This window comes from Prunus persica, chromosome G7, assembly GCF_000346465.2.
Source record: "Prunus persica cultivar Lovell chromosome G7, Prunus_persica_NCBIv2, whole genome shotgun sequence".
Lineage (NCBI taxonomy): Eukaryota > Viridiplantae > Streptophyta > Magnoliopsida > Rosales > Rosaceae > Prunus > Prunus persica.
This window is the reverse complement of record NC_034015.1, coordinates 11964720-11992676: the sequence shown is the minus strand read 5'-3', so window position 1 is coordinate 11992676 and position 27957 is coordinate 11964720. Positions and strand designations below refer to the sequence as shown.

Sequence of the window (27957 nt, the reverse complement as noted above, 5' to 3'; positions counted from 1 at the left end):
TCTTGACAGTCCTGCTCACTTAAGGACCTCAAAACGAGACGTGTTGAAAATTTACCGCACATATTTCACATGAAAAAATCTATGTTTTAACCTCAAATCTACGGATTAACCTTCACAATTTCACGCTTTACCGCTGGGTTATTTTTATGACAGCAGCCAATAATCTCCCACAAATTGTACGGACGCCAATGAATTTAAGATATTTTTCATTTTATTTATTTTTAAATTAAAATTTTTCCTCGACACGTTTGGCAGCGTAGAAAAGGGAAAAAGAAAAGGAAAAGAAAGAGTTTTGATCCCATTTGAAAAGGAGAAGAAAATCTTAAGGAACAAAAAAAAATCTCATTGACGAAGATAAAGAAAACCAAAGCGATATCTTCGCTTGCCCTCCGATCCTGCCATTCCTGCTCTCAGAAAAGCTAGGGTTACCCAAATTCCTGTTTCCCGATCCAACGCTGTTCTCACTTATCGTTTTCTCCCGAGGTTCGACGCTCTCTCAGTGTCTGCAATTTTGCATCTCTTAGCTATGTCGTCGTGCTTGTTAATCGTTTTGTATGTCTTAATCTGCTGTTTTGAATGCCTGCTATAATTTTCGTTTCGATACTCGAACCTGTGTTTTTTTCTTCCCAGTTTTCGTACAACGACATTGCCCAGTTTTATAAATTTTGATCTAGTGTTACTTTTGTTTGCTTAGTTTTAATTTGATCTTCTTGCTCAGATTTTCATTTTGAACTTTCTGCATGATGTTTATTGCGATAACTAATCACTCTTTCCAAAAAATTTAATTTTTATTGGTTTAATCACGTTATTTTTCAGAAAAATTGTTATTCTAGCGTACTGTTAGTGTTATATAATTGTAACTGATATTTCCATTGACCAGTTTATTTTGATCATTTTTGTAGGCTAGTCCTCGTCCATCAATTTTGTAGGCATATTTTTGTTGTTTAATAACATAGTTCCCAACAAGAAAGATTATAGTTTTTGCCCTTATTATTCGTCTGATTGTTTAGATTGAACGGTATAGTGGTAAGATTGATCAAGGCTTATATGGAGACAAATTTTGATTTGGAGTCCAATTTTAATTTTTTAAAATTAATTTTGTGTGTTTGGTGTATTAGGTTACTAATTGCTGTTATTGGAAAAGAAGAGGTCGCATTTTTCCAATTATGAGAACTTCATGGGCAGATTCTGTTGCTAATTCTCAAGTAGAGAATCCAACCACTGGTGCATCTGATAATAACAGCTCATTTCGCCCTGCACGGTCAACTTATGTCCCGCCACATCTTCGTAATAGGCCACCGTCTTCTGAACCCCCGGCTCCTTCACAGTCTGCCCCACCTCCAGCTAATGACCGTGTAGGTAACAGTGGGCCTGCAGCTGGGCCCGCCTGGGGTGCTGGTAGTTCTAGACATGATGCTGGGCGCCCAGGATATGTTTCCAGTGGTGGTCGAAATGGTGGTGGTTGGAACAATAGAAGCGGAGGGTGGGACCGTGGGAGGGATCGTGAGGTAAACCCTTTTGCTGATGAAGACATCACAGAACCAGCATTTAGTGATCAAGAAAACACTGTCATTAACTTTGATGCTTATGAGGATATCCCGGTTGAAACTAGTGGGGATAATGTGCCACCACCTGTGAATACTTTCGCAGAGATAGACTTAGGGGAGGCTTTGAATTTAAATATTCGGAGGTGCAAGTATGTGAAGCCGACTCCTGTTCAGCGTCATGCAATACCTATTTCTCTTGGAGGGCGGGATTTGATGGCTTGTGCTCAGACGGGTTCAGGGAAGACAGCTGCTTTCTGCTTTCCGATTATTAGTGGAATCATGCAGGGGCAGTATGTTCAGAGACCTCGTGGAGCACGTACTGTGTACCCTCTTGCTCTTATTCTCTCCCCTACTAGAGAACTCTCTTGCCAGGTTGGATTGTTGTTATGCTAGTCACATCATGTGTAATCTTGTGGTGTATATGCAATAGCTTATTGTTGTTTCTGTTTTGACTGGCTTGCAGATACATGAAGAAACTAGAAAATTTTCTTATCAAACTGGTGTCAAGGTGGTAGTTGCTTATGGAGGAGCACCAATAAACCAACAGGTTCGTACAACTTGACATAGGTTGTGGTTTACTGATACTTTGGATCCTTGTTCACTTTCATATATATGTTCCCTGTTTTCAACTACCCAACATTAAAGCTTATACCACTTTTTTCCATTTCTGCTTTTGGCGATTGTGATACAGAGTGCATGTACATCTTCTATTTGAAACTAGAAAATATTTATTCCCTACGGAAATGTATCGGGTTATAGTTTATTTGCTACAGCATGCCTTTCTTCTTCCTCTTCCACTTTCTATTTTATTTATTTTGTTTATATTTTGTAAAATTTATTTCAGCAAATAATTTTTTTAATTACAAAATGAAGGCTCAGTTTGTAAAGGATTGGTGGGTTTTAGGTTTATATGTTTAAGAGAGAGGGAGAGAGAGAGTTTGCAAACTGATCAATGATCATAATTTTGGTTATAGTTGAATATGGTGGGAGATGTTTTTGGCTGACCTGTATTTAATCACATTTCTTTTTGTACCTGTTCTTTCTGCCCCTTTTGCATTTTTGTTTTGTTTTGTTTTTGAAGGTTCACCTCCTACTGTATTGTTTTCTAATATTCTGTCAGTTGAGAGAGCTTGAGAGGGGGGTGGATATTCTTGTGGCAACTCCGGGACGATTGGTAGATCTGCTTGAGAGGGCAAGAGTGTCGTTGCAGATGATAAGATATTTAGCTCTTGATGAGGCAGATCGGATGCTGGACATGGGTTTTGAGCCTCAAATTAGGAAGATAGTGGAACAGATGGACATGCCTCCACCAGGTTTGAGACAGACCATGCTATTTAGTGCTACCTTTCCAAAGGAGATACAGGTTTGTTTTAATTGTTAACTGGGTTTTCTGTTGAATTTGTCTTTAATTATTGGCATCTACATATTTCGTATTGGTGTGTTATGAACATTTTATTGAGATATTCCTTTGACTTGATTGCTCTTAAAAGTTGTAATGAATAGTGGAATTCCAAATGGAAATTATCTAATAGCTTTTGCAATCTTTTGTTGGTATGCAGCGACTGGCATCAGATTTTCTTTCAAATTATATATTTTTGGCTGTTGGAAGGGTTGGTTCAAGTACTGATTTAATTGTTCAAAGAGTTGAGTTCGTTCACGAGTCTGATAAAAGAAGTCATCTCATGGATCTCCTTCATGCACAGAGGGAAAATGGAGTTCATGGCAAGGTAATATGGAAAAGGAAAATTATCAACTTGGAGTTCTTTGTTAAATTTCTTTTGATTATTGGAATAATTGATATATACAGCTTAAGCTACTATTTCCAAGGCTATATGTTCCATTTGGGTTGATAGATTCTTTCAGTATCTTGCATTGTATTAATAATCGCTTGTCGTTCAATTTTCAGCAATCCCTGACATTAGTTTTTGTGGAGACAAAGAAGGGAGCCGATGCATTGGAACACTGGTTGTGTATGAATGGGTTTCCGGCAACTACTATTCATGGTGACAGAACACAACAGGTAAGCTGGTTGGAATTTAGGTTTATAGTTATGAGAAGTGATATATGTTTCTATTCGTGTTTGTGTCTGGTATTTATGTCCTTAATGACAATTATTCTTGGTGAAGAAAGAAGTTAAACCTTGGAGTGTTGTTTATATCTGTGATATTGTGTTGTTAATGACAAATGTTCTTGGTGAAGAAAGAAATTAAACCTTGGAGTTTTGTAGTATGCTTTCTCTGTAGCTTCATGCCCTATTTTATAGGTCTGAGATTTTATGCTCTCTCTCTCTCTCTCTCTCTCTCTCTCTCTCTCTCTCTCTCTCTCTCCCCTGTTTACCAAGAGCCAGGAGGGAGCTCTACGTGGTTGGTAGGTTGGGGGCCAGATAAGCTGACATAAGTTTCTGATCATATGTCGTGGCAAAAAGGCAAAAGAACTCTTTGTTGAGCTATTTTGATGCCATATCTGAGTAAACTATGTTTCTGCTTTTCCTGCAGAAAGGTTTTAGTGTCTGTTTCAACTGCAAGTCATCCTTTTTTCTTGTTAATATATTAAATTTAAATGAAGATGAGTTTCAGGAAGTTCATGACTGCAAAGATTCTCTATAGAAAGCTTCACTTCACTTCACTTGGTTGTCAATTGTAGTCCTTTTTTTGGGTGTTGTATGTAATGATGATCATGCAAGTTTAGCATGAATCTGAGTTCTGACATTATTACGATACGGCGTGCTTGTATGCAGGAAAGAGAACAGGCACTGAGATCATTCAAGAGTGGAAATACACCAATTTTAGTGGCAACAGATGTGGCAGCACGTGGTCTTGATATCCCCCATGTAGCTCATGTGGTAAATTTTGATCTCCCAAATGACATTGATGATTATGTTCACCGGATAGGTAGGACAGGGCGAGCGGGCAAATCCGGATTGGCAACAGCATTCTTTAACGAGAATAATTTATCAATGGCGAAACCACTTGCTGATCTAATGCAAGAGGCAAATCAGGAAGTACCTGCTTGGCTTACTCGTTATGCATCAAGAGTTTCTTATGGTGGCGGCGGTAGGAATCGGCGATCTGGGGGAGGTCGTTTTGGTGGCCGTGATTTTAGAAGGGAGAGTTCCTTCACTAGGGGTGCAGATTTCTACGGTGGGGGAAACAGTAGTGGGGGATATGGGGTTCCCGGTGGCTATGGTGGGGCCCCTGGGGGTTATGGCCCGAGTAACGGTATGACCAGTGCTTGGGATTAGTGTTCCATAATTCCTGTCCTTTTTAACTCGAGTATATAAAACATTAATTTTCTTCGAAATTCATGAATCATATGTTCTGTTTCCTTTTTCTTTCTGTGTTGTTGAGTTAGTGGTTCTGATGTGGTAACTGCTCTGGTGAATAATAGGAGATTACTTTTATTAGTGGGGTGGTTAATGTGAATAATACATTTAGTTTGGCCCCCTGTAATTGTTTTGGTCCCCTTTTTAATTAAAGATTACAATGCCATGGATGAGCCTTGCGCTCTGCAATACCTCTCCCACGGCGGTGAATCTTAAACTATTTGAAACATAACTTAATCAGAGCAAAATACAGCAGAAAATGTACCAACATTTATCTCATGAACAAGGCAATGGCAATAACGCTGATCAAAGGAATCGAACTATTTATTATGCACCAAACTTTCCCTGAAAAATTTCTTTGTTCAAAATTGGGACTCAGAATTTGTTACATTGTTGCCCTTGACCTAAATGGTACAAGCAGATCTGCTGTTTGTTTGGAATTATATAGCCCCTATCGAATCCAGTAGTGTTTTCTCTGTGAAAATACTTTACAACTTCATTCTCTGCTGTTACATCAATTCAATTAGGTGCCTTGGTCATTGCATTTCATGTCCACTATTTGGAAGATTTTCGGAGATTTCACTGTGAAGAGAAGTCATCCTACACCCTTGGACCATCATCTTCGTGTTAACTTGAAATGCTGCTTGGCCTTATTGGTTCACCTGAGAAGGCCACTACTTGAAGGGCTGAAACAAAATATCATTCAGTCTAGGTCAAGATTACAAACATGTTGAAACGCTTAGGATTGTTTTCATGTAAAAGGAGAAGCAATTATTCATGCGGACAATCATTCAGTCTAGTTTAAGATTCCAACATGTCCAATTTATCATTCACAAGCAAAGTTTGCAATCGTAAAGCGAGAATTAAGCAAGCCAACTCTCACCAAAAGCAATGGTTCCTTCTTTATATACATTCTGGAGCAAATTCTTTATGACTAATTTTGACGTATTAACACACTTGTATGACTCTCTCTCTCTCTCTCTCTCTCTCTCTCATGATGTAACGAAACACAGGACAAGTACACATCAAGGGGGAAAAATAAAGAAATATCATTATATCTATCTTGACAATAATGAAATTTAGTGATTTTGTGGTTTTATCCCAAATAACGAAACCCCAAATCTACAAGTTGGTGCGAAGTCTTGAATGCTCAGGAGGAAATTTCAATATACAACACTGGGAATCCTGGATCCAGCACAACATAGCAAGTCTCTGCACACTGGGGAACTAGATCACTTTGAACTATTTGAATAACATGTTGCCAACCAGCACTCAAAACATGATAAGAGACCACGTATCAAAGTGGCAGCACAAAGGTGTGGCAACAGGAAGCGGAACAAAATTCCAAGGAAAAATCTTCAGATTAAATTAGGGCCACTTCCCCTGCTATTGTTTCCATAATCCGGTAATCATTTCAATTCATTGGTTCATAAGTTCCCAGATCCAAAACTGGGATGCAATTTAAAATGTTTGAATCTAGAAATGAATTATAAATTCAGCAAACAAAAAGCTTTTTGAACAAAACATGGATTCTTTGACATCTCCATTTTACTTACAAGAAAAATCAACAGAATGTGAACTTATAAAGTCTGAAGGCATGGAAGTTAACCTTGAATTTTCAACTAATCTGAATAACCTAAATGTTAAACTCCCTATCAATTTTTGTGCAACAAAATTTAATCAACTTCAGTAGATTCCACTGCATCAGCAGCGAGCCCACAAAACAAACATCGTTAGCACAAAGATAATACAATAAAATATGAAAATGATCTTCTCTCTTACCCATAAACAAGAAAACTCTATAGAGGGAACTTTTGTTCAGAATTTCTTACTTGAAAGTCAATAATGGCTTCTATCCAATTCAAGCAAAATGTTGAAGTTCTCTGATACAAACATTAATCTTCATCAGACCCTTCCGAATCCAAATTTGACATTTCATCCTCATAGCATTCATCACCTGTCCCAACCTCGTCCTCTTCAGATTCTTCCGGCCCACTTTCACTCTCCACACTGTTAAGTAAAATCTCTTGCGGGGATAGCAAGTGCACACCTTTACTGCGATAAAGAAGCCCTGTTCTCATGACATGATAAAACTTCTCTCTCACGCGTGTGAGGGGATGCCAGTTCACTAATTTCCCTCTCTGGTACCCTTCCCTGAGAGCAACAGTGGTTGTTTTACATTTCAATGAGAGGTAGAAAATCCCCGGATACCTTGTGAAAATTCTCGTAAATTTATGAGGAAGATTTAGTTCCTCTCTCAAGCTTCTCAAGTAGTTCCTCTTGGTCTTCTTATGAAGAGTCAAGCTCAATAACTCATGCAAAACTCCAACAACCCTTTTCTCCATAAGATCACTATTAGGATCAATATGCCTAGAATCCTCATAGGGCGAAATGTATGGTAACTTTTGAAACTCCTCCATCCATACCCTAACCTTCTTCTGCCCTCCATAACCCTTTGGAAAATTCATCGGGAATGCCAACACAGTCTGCCCCCTCTTGAATTGTCTATACTCATCCCCTAAATCACCACCCTCTTTACTCCTCTGCAATTCCGACACCGCATACTCCTTGGGCCATTGTATGACCTTCAAGCAACCAATCCCATTTGAGGCCTTAATGATTCTAAAACAATCAGGGTATTTTGGAACCAACACTTTCTCAAAACCATCAGGCAAACCCAGATCCCATTTCAAGGGATACAAAGATTGGAGCGGTATAGTTTTACTTTTTGTCATCATAAGCACTCTACAAAGCCTCTCCACAGTATCACTCTCGTGGGTTTGGTGTATACTCTGTTCTTGTGAGTCTAACAATAGTGCAGTGTCTGTTAACTTAAAACAGGGCAAACTGGCATAGCGGGCATGTGGAAATTCTTGAAAAAGAGTAGGGTACCTGCGCATGAAGCGAAGAACTGGGACAGTTAGGCCGAGAAGCTTTTGCCAATCGGCGAAGGACTTGGCGGTAAGGAAGCCAGTTGGCGAGCGCTTGATGGCGTCTTTGAGGAGGCAAGCAGCTTTGAGATCGGTCTCGGTGTCGATGATGTGGTCTAAGCTCCGATTCTTGACCCATTTCAGGCGGACCTTGGCTATGCCGCGCCATTGGTGGTGGTGATGTAGAAGAAGCTTGGTGGGTTCAGAGGTGGTGTGGGGTTTTAGGAGAGAGAAGAGGAAAGTACTCATTTATGGGTTTTATTTGGGGTTTTCCGCTATTGGTGTGAGACTGAGAGTGTGAGCAATGCCCAGGAAAGTTTTCATTTTGGGGTTTCTTGAGTTTTATTCACTTTTACTCATGCTATTATTGTGTTTTTAAAAATAAAAAAAATTATAAGCATTTTATATTAAAAATTCAAATGTTACTTGAAAAAACACTTGAAAGTTATGCAGGAGAAGCACCTTCTATGTGTAAATTTATCAACAAAACAACGGTAACTTCTTTTTTTCTTCTATTTTTTTTCGGTTAAGACCCATTGAATTTTTTTTGTTTCCTCTAATAATAATGACGATGGTGGCAGTGTCAGATCCACAAAGGAACAAGCGTGGTCAATTGACCCTGGCAACGCTGGAATCCATCATATGAGGGGAAATTAACCCATGCAACATGTTTGATGACATGCTGCAGCACAGACTATCGAGTGTTGCTTGCGCGCGCAATGCGCTCCCCTTCTCCCTTATTTTTTCTTTTTTCCTGAGCGTCAACGACGTCGTTCTATTTAAGTTTTTTTTTTCTTGCTTATGTTAAAAAATATATATATAAATAAACAGGGGCATCAATATGTTAGTTCTAACTTAATTCTCACATTCAAACTGTAAATCCCCAACTCCAACCCCTAATTCCACCCAACCTTCACCCAATCTGATGACTTCCCCACCCCAACCACCCTCTGGTAGGGGTAGATATGGTTCGGTTCGATTCGATTTTCTCCTCAAATTTGAATTGAAATCGAAACTTACACACGGTCTGATTCTGTTTTTATAGAAAGTGTCTATAAGAACCGAATCAAATCGGACATATGTGGCTTTGGTTTGGTTCAGCCTGATTTCTAGTTTAAAAAGATAAAAATGTGAATAAGAGAGAAACATGATGTATAGAAAAATATGTACAATGGATAAAATAAGAGGAAAAGAGGTAGAAGAGATAAAATAAAAGAGAAATAGGTAGAAGAGAGAAAGAGGTCAAGAGATAAATAGAAAGAGAAATAGAAAGAAATAGGTGGAAAAGAGAGAAAGATGGAAGCGCAACAAGAACAAATATGGTTCATTGAAAAGAAAAAGAAATTGAGCTAGAGTATATATTTAGCTAGATATAAATTGGAACTAAGACTTTTGAGTATTAATTAGGCAAAAATATCTAGATATTACTTGGAGTTACTAATGTTATTTGAATATTGATTAGGCTTACTAATAATTTTGGATATAAATGAATAAGTAAACTTAGCATAACTTGTCCGGTCCAATTTATACCAGTTTTTTAATACAAGAACCCAGACGGGAACTGATCCAAAGCAGTCCGGTTCGATTTTTGAGCATAGGTTGACTTTTTTTAGTCAATATGATTTTTTCTGATTTTTTTTTCTACTCAATTCACTAGTTCAAATACCCACCCCTACCCTCTGGCGTTGGCAACATCCCCATCTAGCGGTGGCAGCAAAACAAAAAAGTCACCCTCAAATTCAATTTGGTTTGAAAGTTGGATTTGTCCCTCAAATTTGAAAGTATGTTATCATAATTTCTAATCTTTTTATCCTTAAAGATTCTTATATGTTTTTTTAATTAGTTGTTGTTGATGTTTTATTTTGGTTTGTTTGAATAAATTAGGGTTTTTTTTATTAAATAAAATATGTTAGTTTGTATGCTTTAATTAGATTGTATCTTGATAAATTGGATTAGCTTTTGTGTTCGTTGTTGAGCTTTTGTTAGTTTTGATATAATTGGATTGATAAATATGATAAATATGGTGGATTGGTTGTTGATGTTTGATTGGTTATTTTTAACAATATCTTTATGGAACAATACTTTAAAATAAAGTTCTCACTAGTTTGGAAAATGTGGGTAGTTTGAAATATAGTGAGTTGCAAGAAGTCTTGGTTAATCTTTCTGTAGACTTTGGACTTCAACCTCAAATGTTGGATTCTATATGATCCTTAACATTCGAAATGAAGTTCGATCTACAAAAGGGTCCTTGTCAACTTAAGGGGTTTATATTCATCATACGTGTACGAGTGACGATTTTTCTCAATTGCAAGTGGTGAGTAGTCTTGCAAGAAAAATGGTGGAGAAAGGGATGCATAGAACATTTAATTATGTGTATTTGTTTGTGACATTAGCCTTAACTTTACCGGTTGCAATTGCTTCAACAAAGAGAGCATTTTCCACTATGAATATTGTGAAAGGTCTACTTCGCAATCAAATGGGAGATTAATGGTTAAGTGATAGTTTACTTGTTTATATTGAGAAATATGTGTTTTGCTTATATTGATAATGAAACTATAATGCGACGTTTTCATGATATGAAAACTTGTCGTGGACAATTGTAATTTGGTTTTTTCTACTAATTATGAATTATAACATTATCGTTTCATTTTTATGGGTATATTTTATATGGATATTTTTTAACCTTTTACATGTTGACCTTTGAAAAATTCATAAATCCGACACTGAATGATGACTTTTTGTTTTTTCTCTTTTTCATCACGATTTTAGCCTCGATGAACTTAAAATAAGGAAGACAATTTTCACTCTCTGTTATCCATTTGCACTCATTTCTCTTATTTCTTTCTCTGCTTCAAAAATTGAATGCATACAAGAAGAAAAGCAAAGAGAGGATGTTTTAAAACAATTGCTTCCTATTCTGAAGACGTCCGTGCACTAAATTACCTCTGTCTTGATGATTAAATTGTATGATCAGATTCGATTTCTGAAAGTGCAAGTCCTCAAACATTCACATGATCTTATTATGGTGGGTGCAATTAGCATCAAATTAAGGTGAAACTTTCCTCCACTTATTTTATGGTGGGTGCAATTAGCACCACCAGTCCTCCATACAACCGTTAAGTTTGAGCCAAGAAGGGGGAGGAAGGCTCCAATGATATACTCATGGGCAACTTAGGTTATATAGCTAGTTATTATAGAGAATTCGGAGGAATTCGAACTTTGGACATCTTTCAACATTGAGACTAAAACTAATAATACATACACGTAGACAATTACACATTCATAGGCCTAAGTTTCCCAGCAAACTTAAGCGTATAAACAAAACAATTTAAAAAAAAAAAAAACAGAAAAGACTTAGGAAAATATGTTTGCCTGGACTTCCCCATGTATGCCACAAAAATGTTGTTGCCTCTCTCATGTAATCTCCATGCTCCTTGGCGCAGTTTCCTTCACCTGAATTCTTAATCTGCCCTGTGCGTTCAACTTATATATACAAAAACTTGGGATATAAATTTTACTCTACTGTTCCTGTCAACCTAATCTTGTACGTACATCTGGTGGTACGAGCTGTATTATTGTCCGTCCGATAGTTACATCATATCTCAGTTAAGCCTGTATATATTTCTGATGTGATGTGATATATACCAACCCAAGTTGAATTTGCATGCGAGAGACCCAGATAGGGGCATGGGGACCTCCATGCAGGAGGGGACCTGCAAAATTGGGAAAAGCACTTTTGCTCGTAGGTGGGTTCGTTTCTTTTTTATTATTATTTATTATTTATTTAGAGTTAGCGATAGATACATTGCATTTGGGGGAGGGGGGGTAGGCACTTATCCCAGGATTCGAACAGGTGACCAAGGGGGGAAAGGGGGAGGGACCTCGGTACTGAGGTAAACTCCTTGGTCGGTTCGTTTCTTCTTTAAAAAACACAAAAAAGTAAGAGTTTATTTGAGAGTGATTTTAGATAAGTAATTCAAATGAGAAGCACGTGGAAAATGCTTCCTCCCACAAGTAATTTTGATCATCCCAAAATTTCTCCTGAACAAGCTCTAATTCTATAACTCAAAAAGCACTTAACTATTTATGCTATAAACATCGTAAAAAATGCTTGTAGACTTTACAATTACCATAAATATTTTCGAATTGTTACCGATATCAATTTTTTATCGAATTAAACACCTCTATTCTAAGAGCCGTTAGCTTATAAATATATAGAGATAGCAATTTGCTTAGCAATTAACAACGAAAAGTCAATACTCCTGTAGTAAAACTACTTAATATCAAAAACTCTATCACTCTGTGTGTCGTTTTTTCTCTCCACACAGCAGAGAAGCATGCAGTTTTCCTGGTTTTGTTAATTAAGTGTATTATTAACGAAACCACGATCGACCAAAACAAAAACCTCTAATTAAAAACATATATGCAAGCAAGTCAGCTCAAATGAAAGAACATTAATGTCGGCATAATGCTATCTAGCTAGCTATCTGTTACGTATAAAAACAAGAAAAAGGACAGTTAGCTAAAGGGGGATGTTTGCCTTTGGGTCGCTTCGCTTGTTATTTTCCTTCATGGATATGGAAAATCCAGTACCCTTTTAAATAGGTGACTAGCTTAGCTAGCTAGCGCTAGTTGAGGCTCTGAAAATGAGAAATAGTTGTAGTGAGAGTACGTACTTCTGGTATCCCAGGCCAGCAACAGGAAGGTAATAATAAGCTGGCCATGCAATGTGATTTTCTCTTTTTTCTTCATCTAGGGCCCCTTGTTATGGAAATAAAAGCTTTGGGCCGTTTGATAACTATTTTAATTTAAGTTTTTTGTTTTCATTTTTTGTGCTAAAGAAAAAAGAGAGAGAATGAGAGTGGAGATGAGATTGAGAGGGAAGAGATGAGAGGGGAGGATGGGAGGGAGGAGTAACAAAAGTGTAAACAAAACTAAAACGAAATCTATTTGAAATTGTTTTACCTTTGTTACTCTTTCATGCCATCCTCCCCTCTCATCCTTTCTCTCAATCTCTTCCTCATTCTCATTTTCACTCTCATTTTCTTCTAGCACAAAAAATAAAAGCTAAACACTAAAAACTAAAATTAAAATGGTTATCAAATGGGCGCTTTGCTTTTTATAAAATCATATCAAAGGGTTCCCTTTTCTAGCTAAATGTTACAAAAATTTGCTATAAAATAATTTTGGTTTGTGATGCTTTTAGTAACTGTGATTTGTGAGATTTGAACTCATGACATCTACCAACAAAGTAGAGACAGAGTAATAGTCATTGACGTAAAACCATTTTAGTTTTATTTTTAAAATTAATTTTTTATAAACCAAAATCCCTCACCCAAAATCTCCTTATATTGAGGGCTTCAGTTCCCTCAAATAAGCTTATTTAAGGGACACCCTTATAGAACCCACCAAGTGTTTTATTTCAATGATCTAAACCGTCTATATATTACATTTACCATATTATTCTCATTTAATTAATAATTTCAATTCTTAATGTTTGTATTAATTAAGAGCATTTTCTAATATTTTGAATGTTTTACTATTCTTTGTGTTTTACTTTATATATATATATATATGAATATTACATTTATGTTAATAATTTTTATCTTTATATTAAATATTTTTCCTCCAAGTCATTAGAAGTCATTTTACAAAGGGCTAAATTTGTCTTTAAAGTTTTAAAGATAAAGTGAGTGAAAAAATAGGATGGTGGGGTAAATATATATTAATTTTAATAAACATATGATCAAAATCATAACCCAAGAGGCTAGCCTGTAGAGAACTATATAATCGGATTGGGCTCATTTTCGGTGGAAACCCGGCCCGGATCATAGCCTGATACCCATAATTAATTTCGTAGATATAAATAGTTTTTGGCGAAAAAGCAACGAACTCAGGAACCAAACTCACTCTCTGAATAAAAATGGAAGGGGAAGACGTAGAAGCAGCTGAGGAGGGGACTTGGAGCAGAGAAACCATTCCTAAGGTTCTGAAGATAGTGAGCGCAAGACTGTCTCAGAGAGACCTTATCTCTCTCTTGCTAGTTAGCCCATGGCTCAATGGAACTCTCGTCTCCTACCCTTCCCTTTGGCTGGTACTATTTTATTTTTTCTCAATATGAACTTTTTCTTCTTCTTCTTCTTCTTCTTTCAATTTGAAGATTCAGATGGGTATTTGAGTTGTATGGTTTTTATGTGACATGGGTTTTGGTTCGTGTTTCAGCTTCTCGATCTTCGTGAGATGAATAATGCTGGGAATCGCCTTATAGCTGCTCTTTCATTGGTTAGATATACCACAATTTACTGTTAAAGATGCTATATTTGTTTGATACCTGGAATTTAATGATGTATGAGTAATCCTTATCTAAAAGAACTAAAATAATGATCTGTGGGTGATCTTTAATTTGAATGTATGGCAAAACAGTGGGTATTTTTGTACCTAAATCAAGTTTTGAAAAATAAAAACGGATGAGGGTTTGACTGTTATATAAAGGAGTTAAAAAGTTCATTCTTGGATGATGTGATAATGGTTATTTTGAAATGATTGGGATGTAGAGTTTGCTTGGATTAGTATTTGAAATGCTCTTAGTGGATGATTATAGACACATTGTTATACTGATATGTTTTCATGGTGAAATGTTTCCAGCCGAGATATCGGCATGTGAAGCAGATAAACCTTGAATTTGCACAAGACATTGAAGACAAGCATCTTGAACTCATAAAGAACAAGGTAACAAGACATTCTAGTATGATCTTGTGTCAAATTTTATATTTCAAAGAACTATAACATTATTGATTTTCTGATGTGTGAGAAAATTCAGCTGTATTAAATATTAATAATAATGCTTGTGAACATTAGAAGGAAGGTAAATATTGTAATGTTCTTTTTTCATTCCATATTAAACCGTGTCTATACTTTTAACTAATAGTAATAGAAATGCCTGACAAGGTGCATTGGGATGTTGTTGATTTTCCAGCATAAATGCAGTATAATGGATTTTAATAAGGCTGTAATGTAGGCCACTGGCACTGATATTGGTATTCCTTGTTACATAGAAAGCATAGCATGAAATTCTTATAAAAAGCCATAAAATATTGTTACCTAATATATTGGTTGATATTTATAAGGTATGAGAAGTGAGACACGGTTAGGACCTCCCTTGGTTGAGGTTAGCTCTATGTTTGGGTTAGGATTCACGGTTTCAAATTTCCAATTATAGAATCAACTAAGCTTCTGTCCCTATCTTTTAAATTATTTGTTGTTTGTGGAGCTGAAGATTTTACAGCACAAGGCATGTTTTCGTAGCATGAGATTGTGAATAGAAAGAAGACTAATTTCTCTATCAGACCTAGATTTTCCTAACCTCTATAACTGCATGGTAGATCTTCTGTTATTATAATTTTACTTTTTTTCTTCTGCACTATAGAATCTAGGTGACTTAGTTAACCGTAGTTCATATAAAAGCTCTATGAGTACTTGGTGAAGTATACAATACTTTTTGTAAATAGATGCTTTTGAACAACTTTTGATTGTTTAAAAGAAAATTATGCATTTCCACAGTGTCTAGATTCTCTTCAAAACCTGGAGGTTTTGAATCTTAATGGCTGCCAGAAGATCTCTGATAAGGGAATTGAAGCTATAACCAGTGCTTGCCCTAATCTGAAGGTCTTTTCTATCTATTGGAATGTAAGGTGTGTAAGGTTGATTTGTATTTCAAATCATATTGCTAGTTGACGCTTTGTTCATTTTCAATGAATTTTGGAATGTCATTTGAGTTTCAGGGTTACAGATATAGGTATAGCACACCTGGTGAAGAACTGCAAACATATAGTTGATCTGAATTTCAGTGGCTGTAAGGTATCTGTCACTGGGTCCCATCCTACTTCATTGCTTTGCTTGTTGCAAACTATACATTACGAAACATACATGCATAGTATTATTTAAATCATGAAGGATTTTCTTTGAATGGAGTATTTTGATGTGGAAATCGCAGAATCTTTCAGACAAAAGCTTGCAATTAGTGGCTCAGAATTATCCAGAATTAGAGTTGTTGAACCTGACCAGGTGAGAAATATTGCTCTTTGTTACATCATCTTGAGCAAAGATCATTCTGTGAATGTTTCATCTGCTTTCATGTCACAACGTAGTTTTTTTCCGATTGTGTGGCGAGGTTATGACCTGTCTAAAAATTGATCATTGACATGACATTCTCAGTTCCTCCTCTGAATACACTTTCCCTTTTACACAAAGGTCAAGTGGTGAGATGATTGTCCTGTGCAAAAAATATTACCTCCTTCTGGTGCTTACAGATTATAATATTTTCTTATTCTCAGGTGTGTCAAGTTAACAGATTCTGGATTGCAGCAGATATTGCACGATTGCCCATGTCTCCATAGTCTTAATTTGTATGCCCTATCGAGGTACTTGATGGAGTCTCTGTATAAATCTGAACTAAGTTCTTCTTGCTGTGTTCTGATTGGCTGCATTTCCTTTGCTCAGCTTCACTGATGAAGCTTACAAGAGAATATCACTTCTTTCCCATCTTAAATTCTTGGATCTGTGTGGTGGCCAGGTAGCATTTACTAGATTTTGCTATGCTGATGTAACCCTTTAGAAGCCATTTACCAAACTGATGATAACTTGATAAGTACTTATGGTAAATCTCATTTCAGAATCTATCAGATGAAGGGCTGTCTTGTATAGCTAGATGCAAGAGCCTCCTGTCTCTCAATTTGACATGGTAACTGAAGCTTCTGAATTCCTAACATGTTTATGAAGCAAAATAGATACATTAATTACAATCTTAAAACTATCTCTACCTTCTGATAGGTGTGTACGTATCACTGATGTGGGGGTCATAGCTGTTGCGCAGGGTTGCACATCTCTTGAATTTCTCAGGTAAATCTTGGAAAGAAATTTTGAAGGAACTTAATGCTTGATACTGGCCTGTGCATTCTTCACTTGAGAAATATCAAACTCTGGTCACTTATACAGTTATTATATTTGAATGTCTTTGACTATAAAAATGCCCTTAAGTTGCTGGTCTGCAAGAGTCGTCACTATTGTTGCTTTTTTTCTTCTTCTTTATTTAGTAAAAAAACATGTAGAGACCAAGAAGCATGTTCATGCTACACTGGATTGAGCTGCAACATTGATTTTGTGCAATTGATTGGAGCTTTAGTTCCTTAACTTTTTTACTAGCCCTTGCTTGTGCAGTGTGCCATATAAGTCAATAGAAAAAATTAAACAAAGGACATTACGGAAATGTCTTGATTTATGTTCAAATCCCTGGTGTCAATTTTTTTAAAACTATATATGCAACATAAACTGAAAAAGTGAACACTTCGTTTGATACTTCTTGTGAGTGAACCTACATGGTTCCCATGCTGTTGAATGATAACCTGCAGGCATATTCAGCGATCTTACTGACTTGTGAATGACAAAATGCAGCTTATTTGGCATAGTTGGGGTGACCGATAAATGCCTGGAGTCCCTTTCAAGGACCTGCTCAAACACAATTACAACTCTTGACGTGAATGGCTGTATTGGAATTAAGGTAATGATCTAGTTAGTATTTAGTAAAACTTTTAGCTACTAAAACTTGGAACAGTTTCTCTAATTGTATAGTTGTTCTCTTGTAGAAACGGAGCCGTGACGAACTGCTTCAATTGTTTCCGAAGTTGCAGTGCTTCAAAGTACACAGCTAATGCATGTCATTTGGAAACTTGCGGATGAAATGGTTCAGTTTCCTTCCATTAAGGTATATCATCACGAACCACAACTTGAGTAGATAAGAAATCACAATCTATCCATTGAAGTACTTTACTTTTGTGGCATGTCAAGTTCTTCTATTCAATCTTGATTAGCCTTACCAACGAGCTTTTGGTCTAGTGGTATTTCTCTTCCTAATGTTGGAAGAGGTCTCAAGTTCAAATACCTCCTCCCCCTTGATCCAAAAAAAACAAATCTTGAGTAGCCTCATAACGCGTAATATTTTTGTATCTTGTTCTTAATATTTGTAATGGAAATATTATGGTTTCTGTTGCTGTGGTACTCCACTTCTGTTTATCACGTTATAAGCTTTTAGATATCTTCGTCTCTCTGGTCTTGTGCATGATTACCATATATATGTTTTTCAGGATTGTTCTTGGATTCGTGGATATTCAATCAATGGACATCAGAAGTTTTGGTGTGGGCATGCAGTGGATGTGGCGGCTTGACTATACTCTGATCTTCAGTCCATCTTAATTTCCAAATGTTTGGGGTCTGCATCACGCTGATTGAGCTTACAGTATACAAGTATGGCGCAAGTGCAATGTTTATTTATCACACTTTGCTTGATGTTAAAATTGCTTCTCTGCGTGACAAACAAAATAAACTGTCATTGTGCTATTTTTGTAGCTAGAATTTCAAGTGTCATTCTGACCAAGAAATATATTAATAGCGACACCATCTTGTTAGCGATGAACCTGCAACTATTGCCAAAGAATCGTTCTCCCCAAGGTCCTATTTGAGCCTGTAAAATTACCAACAGAAGAAAGATAAAGTAGATTTTCACTAACCCATCTCCATTCTTTTTATCTTTTGATGCCTCTCCATCCTTTATTTTCTATTCTGTTTTTAAGGGTTTTATATATTCAAGCTTGATGCACAAAATTTGTACCTGATATGGCAAATAATAGAATGCCATGGCCGCGGTTGCAGTGATGCAACGTCATTCAGATACATCCGCAGACAGAAGGGACGCTTATTGCAGGAATGAGATTGACTCTGATTCCAAGGCCTGGACGGATTCTTTGTACTTGTTTGCCTAAAACAAAGCCAAGCTTAAGAAAACAAACAAGTAACAACTTGCAACCAATCATGTTCTGCCACGCATGATTATCCTCGAAACATGCAAGTTTTTCTTGTGGAGGAGGCAGATGTCAGACACGGAAAGGCTCTAGAAACCTTTGAGAAAAGGATTTATAAAAGAGAGAAAATTTGTTGAGATATTTAGTCATATACCCATTCTTAGTACAAAAATGCAAATAAATCATACACCATTTAATTTCTATAAACAAACCCAAAAAATAACGGCTGGCTCTATTTAATTTAATTTTGATTATTAAATTACTTTGATGCCCTATTGAGTGTTTTGGGTTTTTACGAGCTTTTGGGGTTGGGCTTGTTTTAAGAAATCAATTGCAATTTTGTAATTTATAAGAAGTTAAAAGTCACTTTGTTATGTTGTAAATGAGCTTTGGATGTATTTTTAAAGTCCGTTTCATATATGGTATTTTTATAATTTGGACTCATATATTGAATATAATAGTGAATCTCCCAAATTTGTTTTAGTTTAATTCTTGCAAGGCTTGCATAGCACTGCATAATAATGCATTTGTAGGATGCTGAAAGATTGGTAACTTCAAGTTTGCATGTTTCTGGTTTATTGGTAAGGACTGCAAAATTAGGGTTGAGAAATAGTTGAGGATCATTTGAACAAATTGGACGATCTCTATAATCTTCCAGATGTGGATGACTATAATCCTTTAAATTTCGATGACCATAATTAAATACAAGTGATATTGAGGGATGGGGAAACCAAACCTCGTACCTCATATACAAGAGTAAATGCTTTTTAACCACTTGAACTTTTTTCGTTGACAAAACCGGTAGCAGAACTCTTTGTTGACAAAGCATTTTGGAAGACATGCGTTCCAATTCACTTTCCAAACCCACGATTGTAACGTAACCCATCAACCCTATGTGCATCCTTCTTCAATTGAATTGTTCAACAATGGCCCAAATTACCGGCCCAAATTGACTACCCTCACGTTCATGGTCGACCGTACGCTCACGTTCAATAAGATTTAGAATGAAACCGCACACTACCTTCTTTTCTTTTTTTTAAATTTCTGATTGGTAGCACCAGCGTTCATTGACTGCCTGAGTTCAAAAATAATTCCCTCCTTTTGCTTGCTCAATAATGGAAATTCTCTCTCAACATTCACTTACGAATAGAAAACACCACACAAAGACTAACGCAACCTCACATATGGCTACTATTATATAATTTACACTGAAATAGAAAACCAATGCAGTTCCTGCTTCAAACAAGAAGAGCTGTTTTAGAGAAAAGGGGAACCCTTCGGAAAAAATAAAATAAAAATCTTATTCCTTATCCTTTGTTCCCTTACCAAAAATTAAAATGGAAGAAAAAGGAGAAAGGGCGCTGTGAACAAGAGCTTCAAGAACTCAAGGTATAAAAAAGAAAGGGAGCAAACAATTGCAGGCCACTAACCACTTGCCTTTCAGGGATTAGAGTACAGGATTAAGACTAAGATGATACGATCAGCAGGTGAGCATCTAAGAAATTCTATTGGCAAAAACGAGATCGGCAATTGAGCAGGGCATCATAATAACTTTTCTATAAGACAAAGGTGGCATAATACAAAGCAGATCATTGCAAGGATCCCACAAGGAGATACCTGGAAAGAACTAGGGGCACGATCTACCATTCTTACAATAACTTAACTTCATCCAGCAGCTTCTCTCTCAGCCTTTTTCTTGGATGTCTCCAGACCTCTCTCCTACATGCATTGAGGTTGAAATAAACACAAGAACCACATAAGCGGAAAAAATTATACATTTAATTTGCATAAAAAACACAAGTCTCTTAACAATAATGTAGGATATTTCACACTGAGAGCCTCCTCTAAGCAAGCATGAGTTAATATTAGCCAGAACCAACTAAGCAGATGTCACACTGGCATAATTGGCGATACAATCATCAATCTAACTACAGTATTCTAAGCACCACGCTCTGAACCTTTCAAGGAGGGAAAACAATCCAAAACACTTTATTGTAAATTAATTTAAATTGGATGCATTTCACTAGTGCATCTGACCTTCCCCCCTCATGCCAACAATTTCCCTAAATTGACTTCCATGGACTGGAGTTGAAAAGGGTCAACAAGTAATAAACAAATAGATAGCTCAAACTTTGTAATTCATTATATCTGTGAAAAATGATTAGTAAATGATAAAAACCATGAAGCCCTTCAAACAAACTTTTCAACCAAGACCAAATATACATATTCCATAAAATATTCATCTGGAATCAGATGGAAACAAAAAAGATTTGAGAGCATACCCAGCTAGAAGTACAATGTGTCAACGTCTAATTCTAGGCTTGCAGCGAAACTCAGCTAGAAGTGCAATGTGATCTGATGACCACTCTGGGGAAGGAAGCGCTGTGTCTTTCCTTAAGCTTTCCTCGTCCAAGAGCTCCAACAAGGACTCCACCGTTAAAGAGTCCGCTGCAACCAATACATTAAATAGCTTTATGAAGAATTGATCTATCAAAAGAGGTATAAATATGAACAACTCAAACAAATTTGTAATCTGTAAACTTACCGGTGTAAAATATGTAATCCAGGGTACCAATGAAATCTCTAGTGCAATTTGTAAATAATGGCTCATTCGTGGTGGGGTCCATTCTCCTTCTCTGCTGCTCCATACCTAGACCAACTCCCAATCTTGCGAATGATGAATACGCACTTACCTGTGAGTTCCAATAAGGATTCAGCCACAATCAGCACAAGCCATAGAACCCAAAAACATGTATATCTTCCCCTCCCAATTAAAAAGGAAAAAAAACTTTAATAACAATTGAGAAACAAGCCAGTACATTACAAAGCATGTATTACCAGTGGAAGCTGATGTATCAGCTTGCTGAGAGGGCGCAGTATATTAAGAGGGTCTACTTGTAAATCTGGATGTGATGGATCTACCTTTCCCATAGCAAGAAGTGTATGAGGAGCGCTGCAACAAAGTTCAGCAGTACCTTAAGCAAGCAACATACCAGTAATAAATTTTCAATTCAAAATAAAATCATCAGAAATAATCAACAGACCTTCCAGGAATTGAACTAAAATCCCCACACACCAGCATCGGTATATCTGCACTGGCAGCTATCTTCTCTAATCCTTTTAAGAGAGTATGAACCTGATAAGAAACATGAAAAACGCAAAATCCAATGTCATCTTGAAAATATTTAAACAAATGCACTGCACATGGCAGAACTAAGAAACATGAGTTACCTGCCAGAGTTTGACATCCTTTAGATCTTGGTGGACATTTACATGTGTATTTGCCTGTACTCCATACCACGAGAAAAACATGATTACAAAAACACCATGAAGGATGCCCGTGCATTGGCGTCAAGGCAGTTGAAAAGAAAACAAAAAGCATCTAGGAGTAATAACAATACAACATGCATCTCATACCACGCAAAGAAGTTGCCGTTTCCCAGGATTATCAGCTCCCTGATTGCTAAACTTTGCTTCCAGAACCACTATGAGCGCAACATTATCCTACAGATATTGAGATCCAGACATGAGCATCATAGACCAAGATCATTTCAAAAAGATCAGGTCCAACTTATAAAATTCATAAAGAACAAACCTACCTTAACTAATCGATTTAAAGCACTTTTCTTCTGATTACTTGGAATCATGGCATCAGTCAAAGACTGAGCAGCCTTGTTGAATTCAACCTGCATTAACACAAACTCCATACTAAGAAGAACCAAATAAAACTAAAATTTATGTATACTACTCTCTCTCCCTCTCTTTTTCTCCAAACCTCGTATTTTTTGACATGTGAAAATCTGTCTCTACGGAAAAATGTTGCACAACCATCAATTGCTTGTGCGCCCCCAGTGAAAACCTGACGCCAAAGAATGCAAATTAATGGCAAGAAATTTTTAAATCTATGACCCCATAATGAATAAGAAGTTTATTGCAGCTGTAATAAATATAAGGGATAGTAACAGACCACCTCATTTGTTTTTCTCTTGTATAGTGCTTGATAACCATGTTTGTCCAGCTCGGGGGCAAAAAATTCCTCGAAATGATCGCTTTGAACCTGAGAGGGCCATTAATCAGTTTTTACATGCATAATGCATAACTCAATACATCCAAATATCTATAAGACATTTCTGAATTCCGATTTGGCTAGACAACAAAAGTAAGATTTATAATACCTCCTGAAGACAAACAATATCTGCACGATAGCCAACAATTTCCCGCAACAAATTTTGTTTGCGGTAAGGCCAAGAAAGTGCCCACGAGGGGCAGTAACTGTATGATTCACTGGTGGCATACACATCAGACAAAATGTTGTACGAAAGCACAGTAAAAGTTCCAGAAGATGAAATACGGCCATCTGAATCCAAATGCCCCATCACATCAACTCCATTGACAGGAACCAGACGGCGTGGACTTGGAGAGGGTGCTGGAATGACACGGGAAGTTAATATGGTATTGACATGTCCCACAGGTACTTTTGATTCAGCATCGACCACAACACATTCAAACTTAAGAACATGCCCAATATCATCAGCTGAAGGCGTATACGTTTTAGAGCGTCCCACTTCAAACCATGTTTCACCACCACTCCTTTGGGTAACAGCCGCAGGATATAAAGGTGCTGAACCATTTGTCAAACTCGTGCTTGACACTGATCCAGATAGACTAGTGTTGAGTACTCCAGATCCAGAGCTATTGAAGCGCCCAAACACCTCTTCTTCCTCATTTCCATTTTCATTTACAGCACTAGCAGCACGGTCATGCAAAACACGGTGATGCTGCCATGCATCTGAGAAGCACTTGGGAGAACAATGGTAACTTTTGGTAACAGGTATTTTGGCCTTGACACAAACCTAGACACTGCAATGTGGCTTGCTCGGATGGATGTATACTGCAGACAGCCAACTTTTTTATCACTTTTGTATACGATACCTGGCAATCAAGATTCAGAATGGCCACTGTAAATCACAGAAACCACCATTAAACCAGAAACTATAAGTAAGGGCACAACTACAAGATCTATCATTACGTACAGTATCAGGTGCAAATTACACCGAATAATTTGTCATTTGTTGACGGAAACGTCACCTTGTTAATTGCATAAAAAATGAAAGTGGCATAAAATTTAAGCCCAATAAACCACTGAACTGTGCTGATTCGATCAACTATTATCACAGCGTTCAATATCCTGTGCAAATTAAATACCCAATATTTGGCCATTAATGGGGGAATCTCCTCATTAATTGCATAGCACAAAGCTTAAAGGAATGGGTACATTTTCTTCTTCCCCTCAATGACCGAAAATTGTTAGTCCGGCTCCTGACATGACTTATTGCAAACTGCATATTTAAAAAAGGTTTAAAAGATACACTCTAACTAGTTTGTGCCGTAAAATTGTATAATCCATGGATAAGAATTGAGGTTAAATACACATCAGACGGAGAACAAAAGAAGGGCTCCTTTGTAAAATAACCCATTTACACAGGCCTATTGAAACTATCCCCTTTTCAATAAACTTAGAAAACTAACCTGTTTTGGACTTGAAATGACCACAATGAGGTCAACACGCCAGTCAAGCTGTGGGTCAAGATCTCGACCCCCAATCTCATCAGCCCACATCTGAAATCAATCTCAAATATGGCCCGGACTTGACATAGTCCAAAACAGGTTACTTCTTAATTTATTTTTTATTTAAGTTAGTTATCTAATGGGCCTACAAAAACTGGTTATTATTGAAGAAACCCACGAAAGAATATGGCAAGATAATAAAAAGTATGCCAAAACTCCTTCATCAGGTTTTCTCTTTTCTCTTTTCTTTTTTCTTTTTTTTTTTTGGATCCAAGGAAGGGGGAGAGAGATGAATTCTGGTCGTAGGTGCAATCGGCGGTAAGCCCCACCAAACAGTAGGTTTTCATCACAACACAGCCGCACAATAATTATATCGGTAGCTGCACGGTAAGTGTCTATCAGTGGAGCTATGAGCCCCAACCACTCAGCCACACAATAAATTCTCGAAACATATTTTTAATACATACCATTGGAGGAGTATGCACTCCTGAACGTATGTGTAGTAGCAAAAAATGGTAGTAATGCAACCTGGATTTCCAAACAGGTATCGACACTTTGACATTTCGCAATGTTACAGCTGTTTCAGCATTCATCGCTCTGCTACTATTTCTTATTATAACATACTATTCTAGACTTGCAAAGCCTAACTCATCACGCAATTTGGCCCGGTTGCAATGTGTCATATGGCCACTGAATCCGTGACAAATCATTTGCCTTTTATTCTAAAGTAAATGATATTATTAAGATCTTTCAATTATTGCAATTCATTCAATTGCACAATTCAAGAAATTAATGCTGTATATCTAGAGTATTCAAATTCAAGAATATAAATTAAACACTCATGAATGTAAAAAGACAAATACACAACATTGACATAGATATCTCAAGAAACCGTTTTCTTTTGTTAAAAAAAAAAAACCCCCTACTTAAAAAGATGTTGTGAAATCATATGAAAACCCATGAAATGACGGAGAGCATAAATATAAGTAAAACTACAAATATGCATCAAAGCTATATACCCAGAAGCTTTTTCCCTGTAGATGTACTTGAAGCTAAAATCTTTGCCTAAACCTGAGTAACAACAACAACCTCACACCATCCAGAGGCCACAAACAAAGCTCAAAACCCAGAAAATCTCAGGAATAGAAGCACCCGAAAAACCAAATTCACAGCAGCAAAAAAAAAACCTAACAAAACTTAAAATTGATTGGGGAAATTGACACTTACCACTTGTACCTCAAGAAGTGGCCATCAAGAGGGGCCGACTCGGGCACATCGTCTGTTGTGACAGTCTTGTCAGGCCGGCGCAGGAGTACGTATGGCGTGAGCTCACAGCCTACAATGGGAATATCCGAAGGGAGGTGCACGCGTAGCACGCTCAGCATGCTTTTTTTTCGCTTCTCACTCTAGGCAGCAAAAATCTTCAGTCTCTTCACAGCAAGAACGTAACCCTATCCTACCCAATCGAGAAAATACACACACAACAGCAAGCCTTTGTTCGAAGAAACCACACGTGCGACGCAGGCGGATACCAGGCGGATCCGCCATTTACTTGACCCGAATACCCGCCAGCCTTGACGGACCCGAGAAGCCCAAAACCCTAAATAAATAAATAAATTCAACCCCCAAAATCGAGCGCCGCAGATCGAGAGCTTTGGATTGGGAAATTTCGGGGTTTCAGAGAGGGCAAAGAAATAAATAAAGGGTCTTCTTCTTCCTCTGCTTTTGAGAAGTGATTGAAGTGGATCGATTAGCGGAGAGGGATCGAAGATTGTAGAGAGAGAACGTGGGGGCTATTGAGAGAAAAAGAAGAGAAAAATAGAGAAGGGGGAGGGGGGATCGACAATTAGGGTTTTACAGAGGAAGTGAAAGTAATCTTTGTTGGCTCCAACTCCATTTCCTGAATTAAGAGAGACGCAGAGAGAGAAGAGAAAAGAGGTGGCTCTGCCTCTTTTCTTTTATACCATACGAGTCTTTCTACGACTTTGGTTTTGGCTTTGGTTTCTCTTGTTTTTATTTTTTATATATAAATATTTTTTTGGGAGTGTTTTATTTTGTGTTTGTGTTTGGTTTCAAGTTTCCAACTTCCATGTGCTCTGTTTTTTGTAAATTCGAAAATGGCTAGAGTTTCAATTTGTTTATGGACTGACTCATTGGATGAATTTTCTAAGTTGAGGTAAAATTATTAGAAATTTGGCAAAAGGTAATTAGAAGATATTTCATTCCTGAGTGTAGCCTATTTTCTATTTATTTATGAAATAATTACGTATCTGTAACTGAGAATCATTGATTGGTACGAATTTCACACTAATAAGCTATTTATAGAATTGTTCACGTGCACATTGTGTTGCTCTTTAATTATTAATACTCGATATTTCGCATGAAACTAAAAGCAGAATATACATAAATAGAGGGAGCTTCAATTGCAGTATTACTTAAATAAGTTTGTTTGAGACATGCTCCTATAGAATCCATTATATGCATTGTATTCCAACGAGATGACAGTCTAATTTTAAAGTCTTACTTCACAGATCATCCTTACAACAAATCACCAAAATTGAAAAATGTATAACCATTTGATTAGGTGTGTATAGTTAATAAACCATGTTTGTCTATCTATTTCATCACAATATATGTACCTTAATGGTTTACATTTGTATGATATTATTAATGAAAGATGATTACTTAATAAAGACTTGAAAGATAATAATTTGGATCATTGAAAAACAATGCGGAGTGAGCCTCACAAAGTGCACCTCTCAAATAAGGAACCCCGCAATAACACAAGACTCTACATAAATATATCTATTTCTCATCATAAGATAAGATAACCACACGTGTATGACTAATAATCATCATAGTTGTTCACACGCACATTGACAATTAATACTAGCAAACTCAATATGAGAATTGTTGATTATGATTTAATAAAATAATATAATTAAAAATTAACGTTCTAGAATTTGTAAATTTACTTGTTTGACTAATCTAAAAGTATAACGAATTTAAACATGAAAATTAATATTTATCTTCTTGTGATAGTAGTGATCGTGTCATTATGTATGATGCTAATGATGGGGCTATTAGTGGTAAGGTGGGGCAGGGGTGGTGGTGGAAGGCTAGATGCGGGGTGGTGGAAACTGGTATGGTGACGGTGGCGATGTTGGTGGTGATGATGGTCATGAAAATTTGGTGGTTGTAGAAGTGGTGATAGCGGCAGTGTATATTGTTGTTTTATTTTTCTTAGAACTCTCACACCTTATCAGCTCCCAAACCAGCCTCAAAGCCCTCCATACAAATAACACACACCTTATCAGCTCCCAAACCCAATCCCTCCACTCTAACTTTCTCCAAACCCTTGATGGCCGAGGCGGTTGCTGGAATGAACTTGCCTTTATATGTCTCCATGGACTGATGCATAGCCCTAGCATGATCATCATCACTAACCTGAGAATCATCGAGATCCACAATGACAATGATCAGATATTTTAGTGTCACAACAATGGCGCCAGCCCCCATGGTGGAGTGTGTAGATTCAACCATGTCAAATATTTTTCGAGTAAAATTTCCATGCACATTATGTGGAAAATTAAGCCTAGACAAAATGTCAGCCATGAACATCGTTGTACATGCATCGATACTCAAAAATAGGTGTCGAGGGACCAGAAACAGTTCTTGAGTTGACATTAAATTCTAAATCGAGTAGTACTAGGAAAAAAAGTGGCTTATTAAGAAAT

General features: G+C 37.0%; 4 protein-coding genes across 5 annotated transcripts; 2 read left to right on the top strand and 2 right to left on the bottom strand.

Annotated features, from left to right (window-relative positions):
* Nucleotides 259–5017, top strand: LOC18770375 (DEAD-box ATP-dependent RNA helicase 37). Its single transcript, XM_007204160.2, has 7 exons — nt 259–483; nt 1119–1919; nt 2011–2094; nt 2668–2910; nt 3107–3274; nt 3454–3567; nt 4285–5017. Exons 2-7 carry the CDS (start codon nt 1167–1169, stop codon nt 4786–4788), a joined length of 1866 nt encoding a protein of 621 aa, XP_007204222.1. The 5' UTR covers nt 259–483; nt 1119–1166; the 3' UTR covers nt 4789–5017.
* On the bottom strand, nt 5167–8796 carry LOC18769373 (protein ROOT PRIMORDIUM DEFECTIVE 1). 2 transcript variants are annotated; one of them, XM_020568076.1, is made up of 2 exons: nt 6652–8796; nt 5167–5555 (listed from the first exon to the last, which is right to left on the bottom strand). In XM_020568076.1, exon 1 carries the CDS (start codon nt 8046–8048, stop codon nt 6765–6767), a length of 1284 nt encoding a protein of 427 aa, XP_020423665.1. In that variant the 5' UTR covers nt 8049–8796; the 3' UTR covers nt 5167–5555; nt 6652–6764. The 2 variants fall into 2 exon arrangements, with proteins under 2 accessions (XP_020423665.1, XP_007203342.1); XM_007203280.2 differs by having other exon boundaries at nt 6702–8796.
* LOC18770981 (F-box protein At3g58530) lies at nt 13677–18364 on the top strand. Its single transcript, XM_007202236.2, has 13 exons — nt 13677–13893; nt 14022–14081; nt 14445–14528; nt 15360–15490; nt 15581–15656; nt 15793–15863; nt 16133–16219; nt 16299–16371; nt 16472–16539; nt 16629–16697; nt 17250–17355; nt 17441–17559; nt 17939–18364. Exons 1-12 carry the CDS (start codon nt 13723–13725, stop codon nt 17504–17506), a joined length of 1062 nt encoding a protein of 353 aa, XP_007202298.1. The 5' UTR covers nt 13677–13722; the 3' UTR covers nt 17507–17559; nt 17939–18364.
* LOC18770497 (carbon catabolite repressor protein 4 homolog 1) lies at nt 19931–26259 on the bottom strand. Its single transcript, XM_020568148.1, is given in 14 exon segments — nt 19931–20371; nt 20935–21100; nt 21198–21345; nt 21491–21605; nt 21697–21788; nt 21884–21937; nt 22070–22156; nt 22252–22338; nt 22428–22511; nt 22623–22709; nt 22828–23505; nt 23507–23566; nt 23569–23584; nt 25448–26259. Coding segments are annotated over 13 exon segments (1812 nt in total). The 5' UTR covers nt 25606–26259; the 3' UTR covers nt 19931–20371; nt 20935–20954.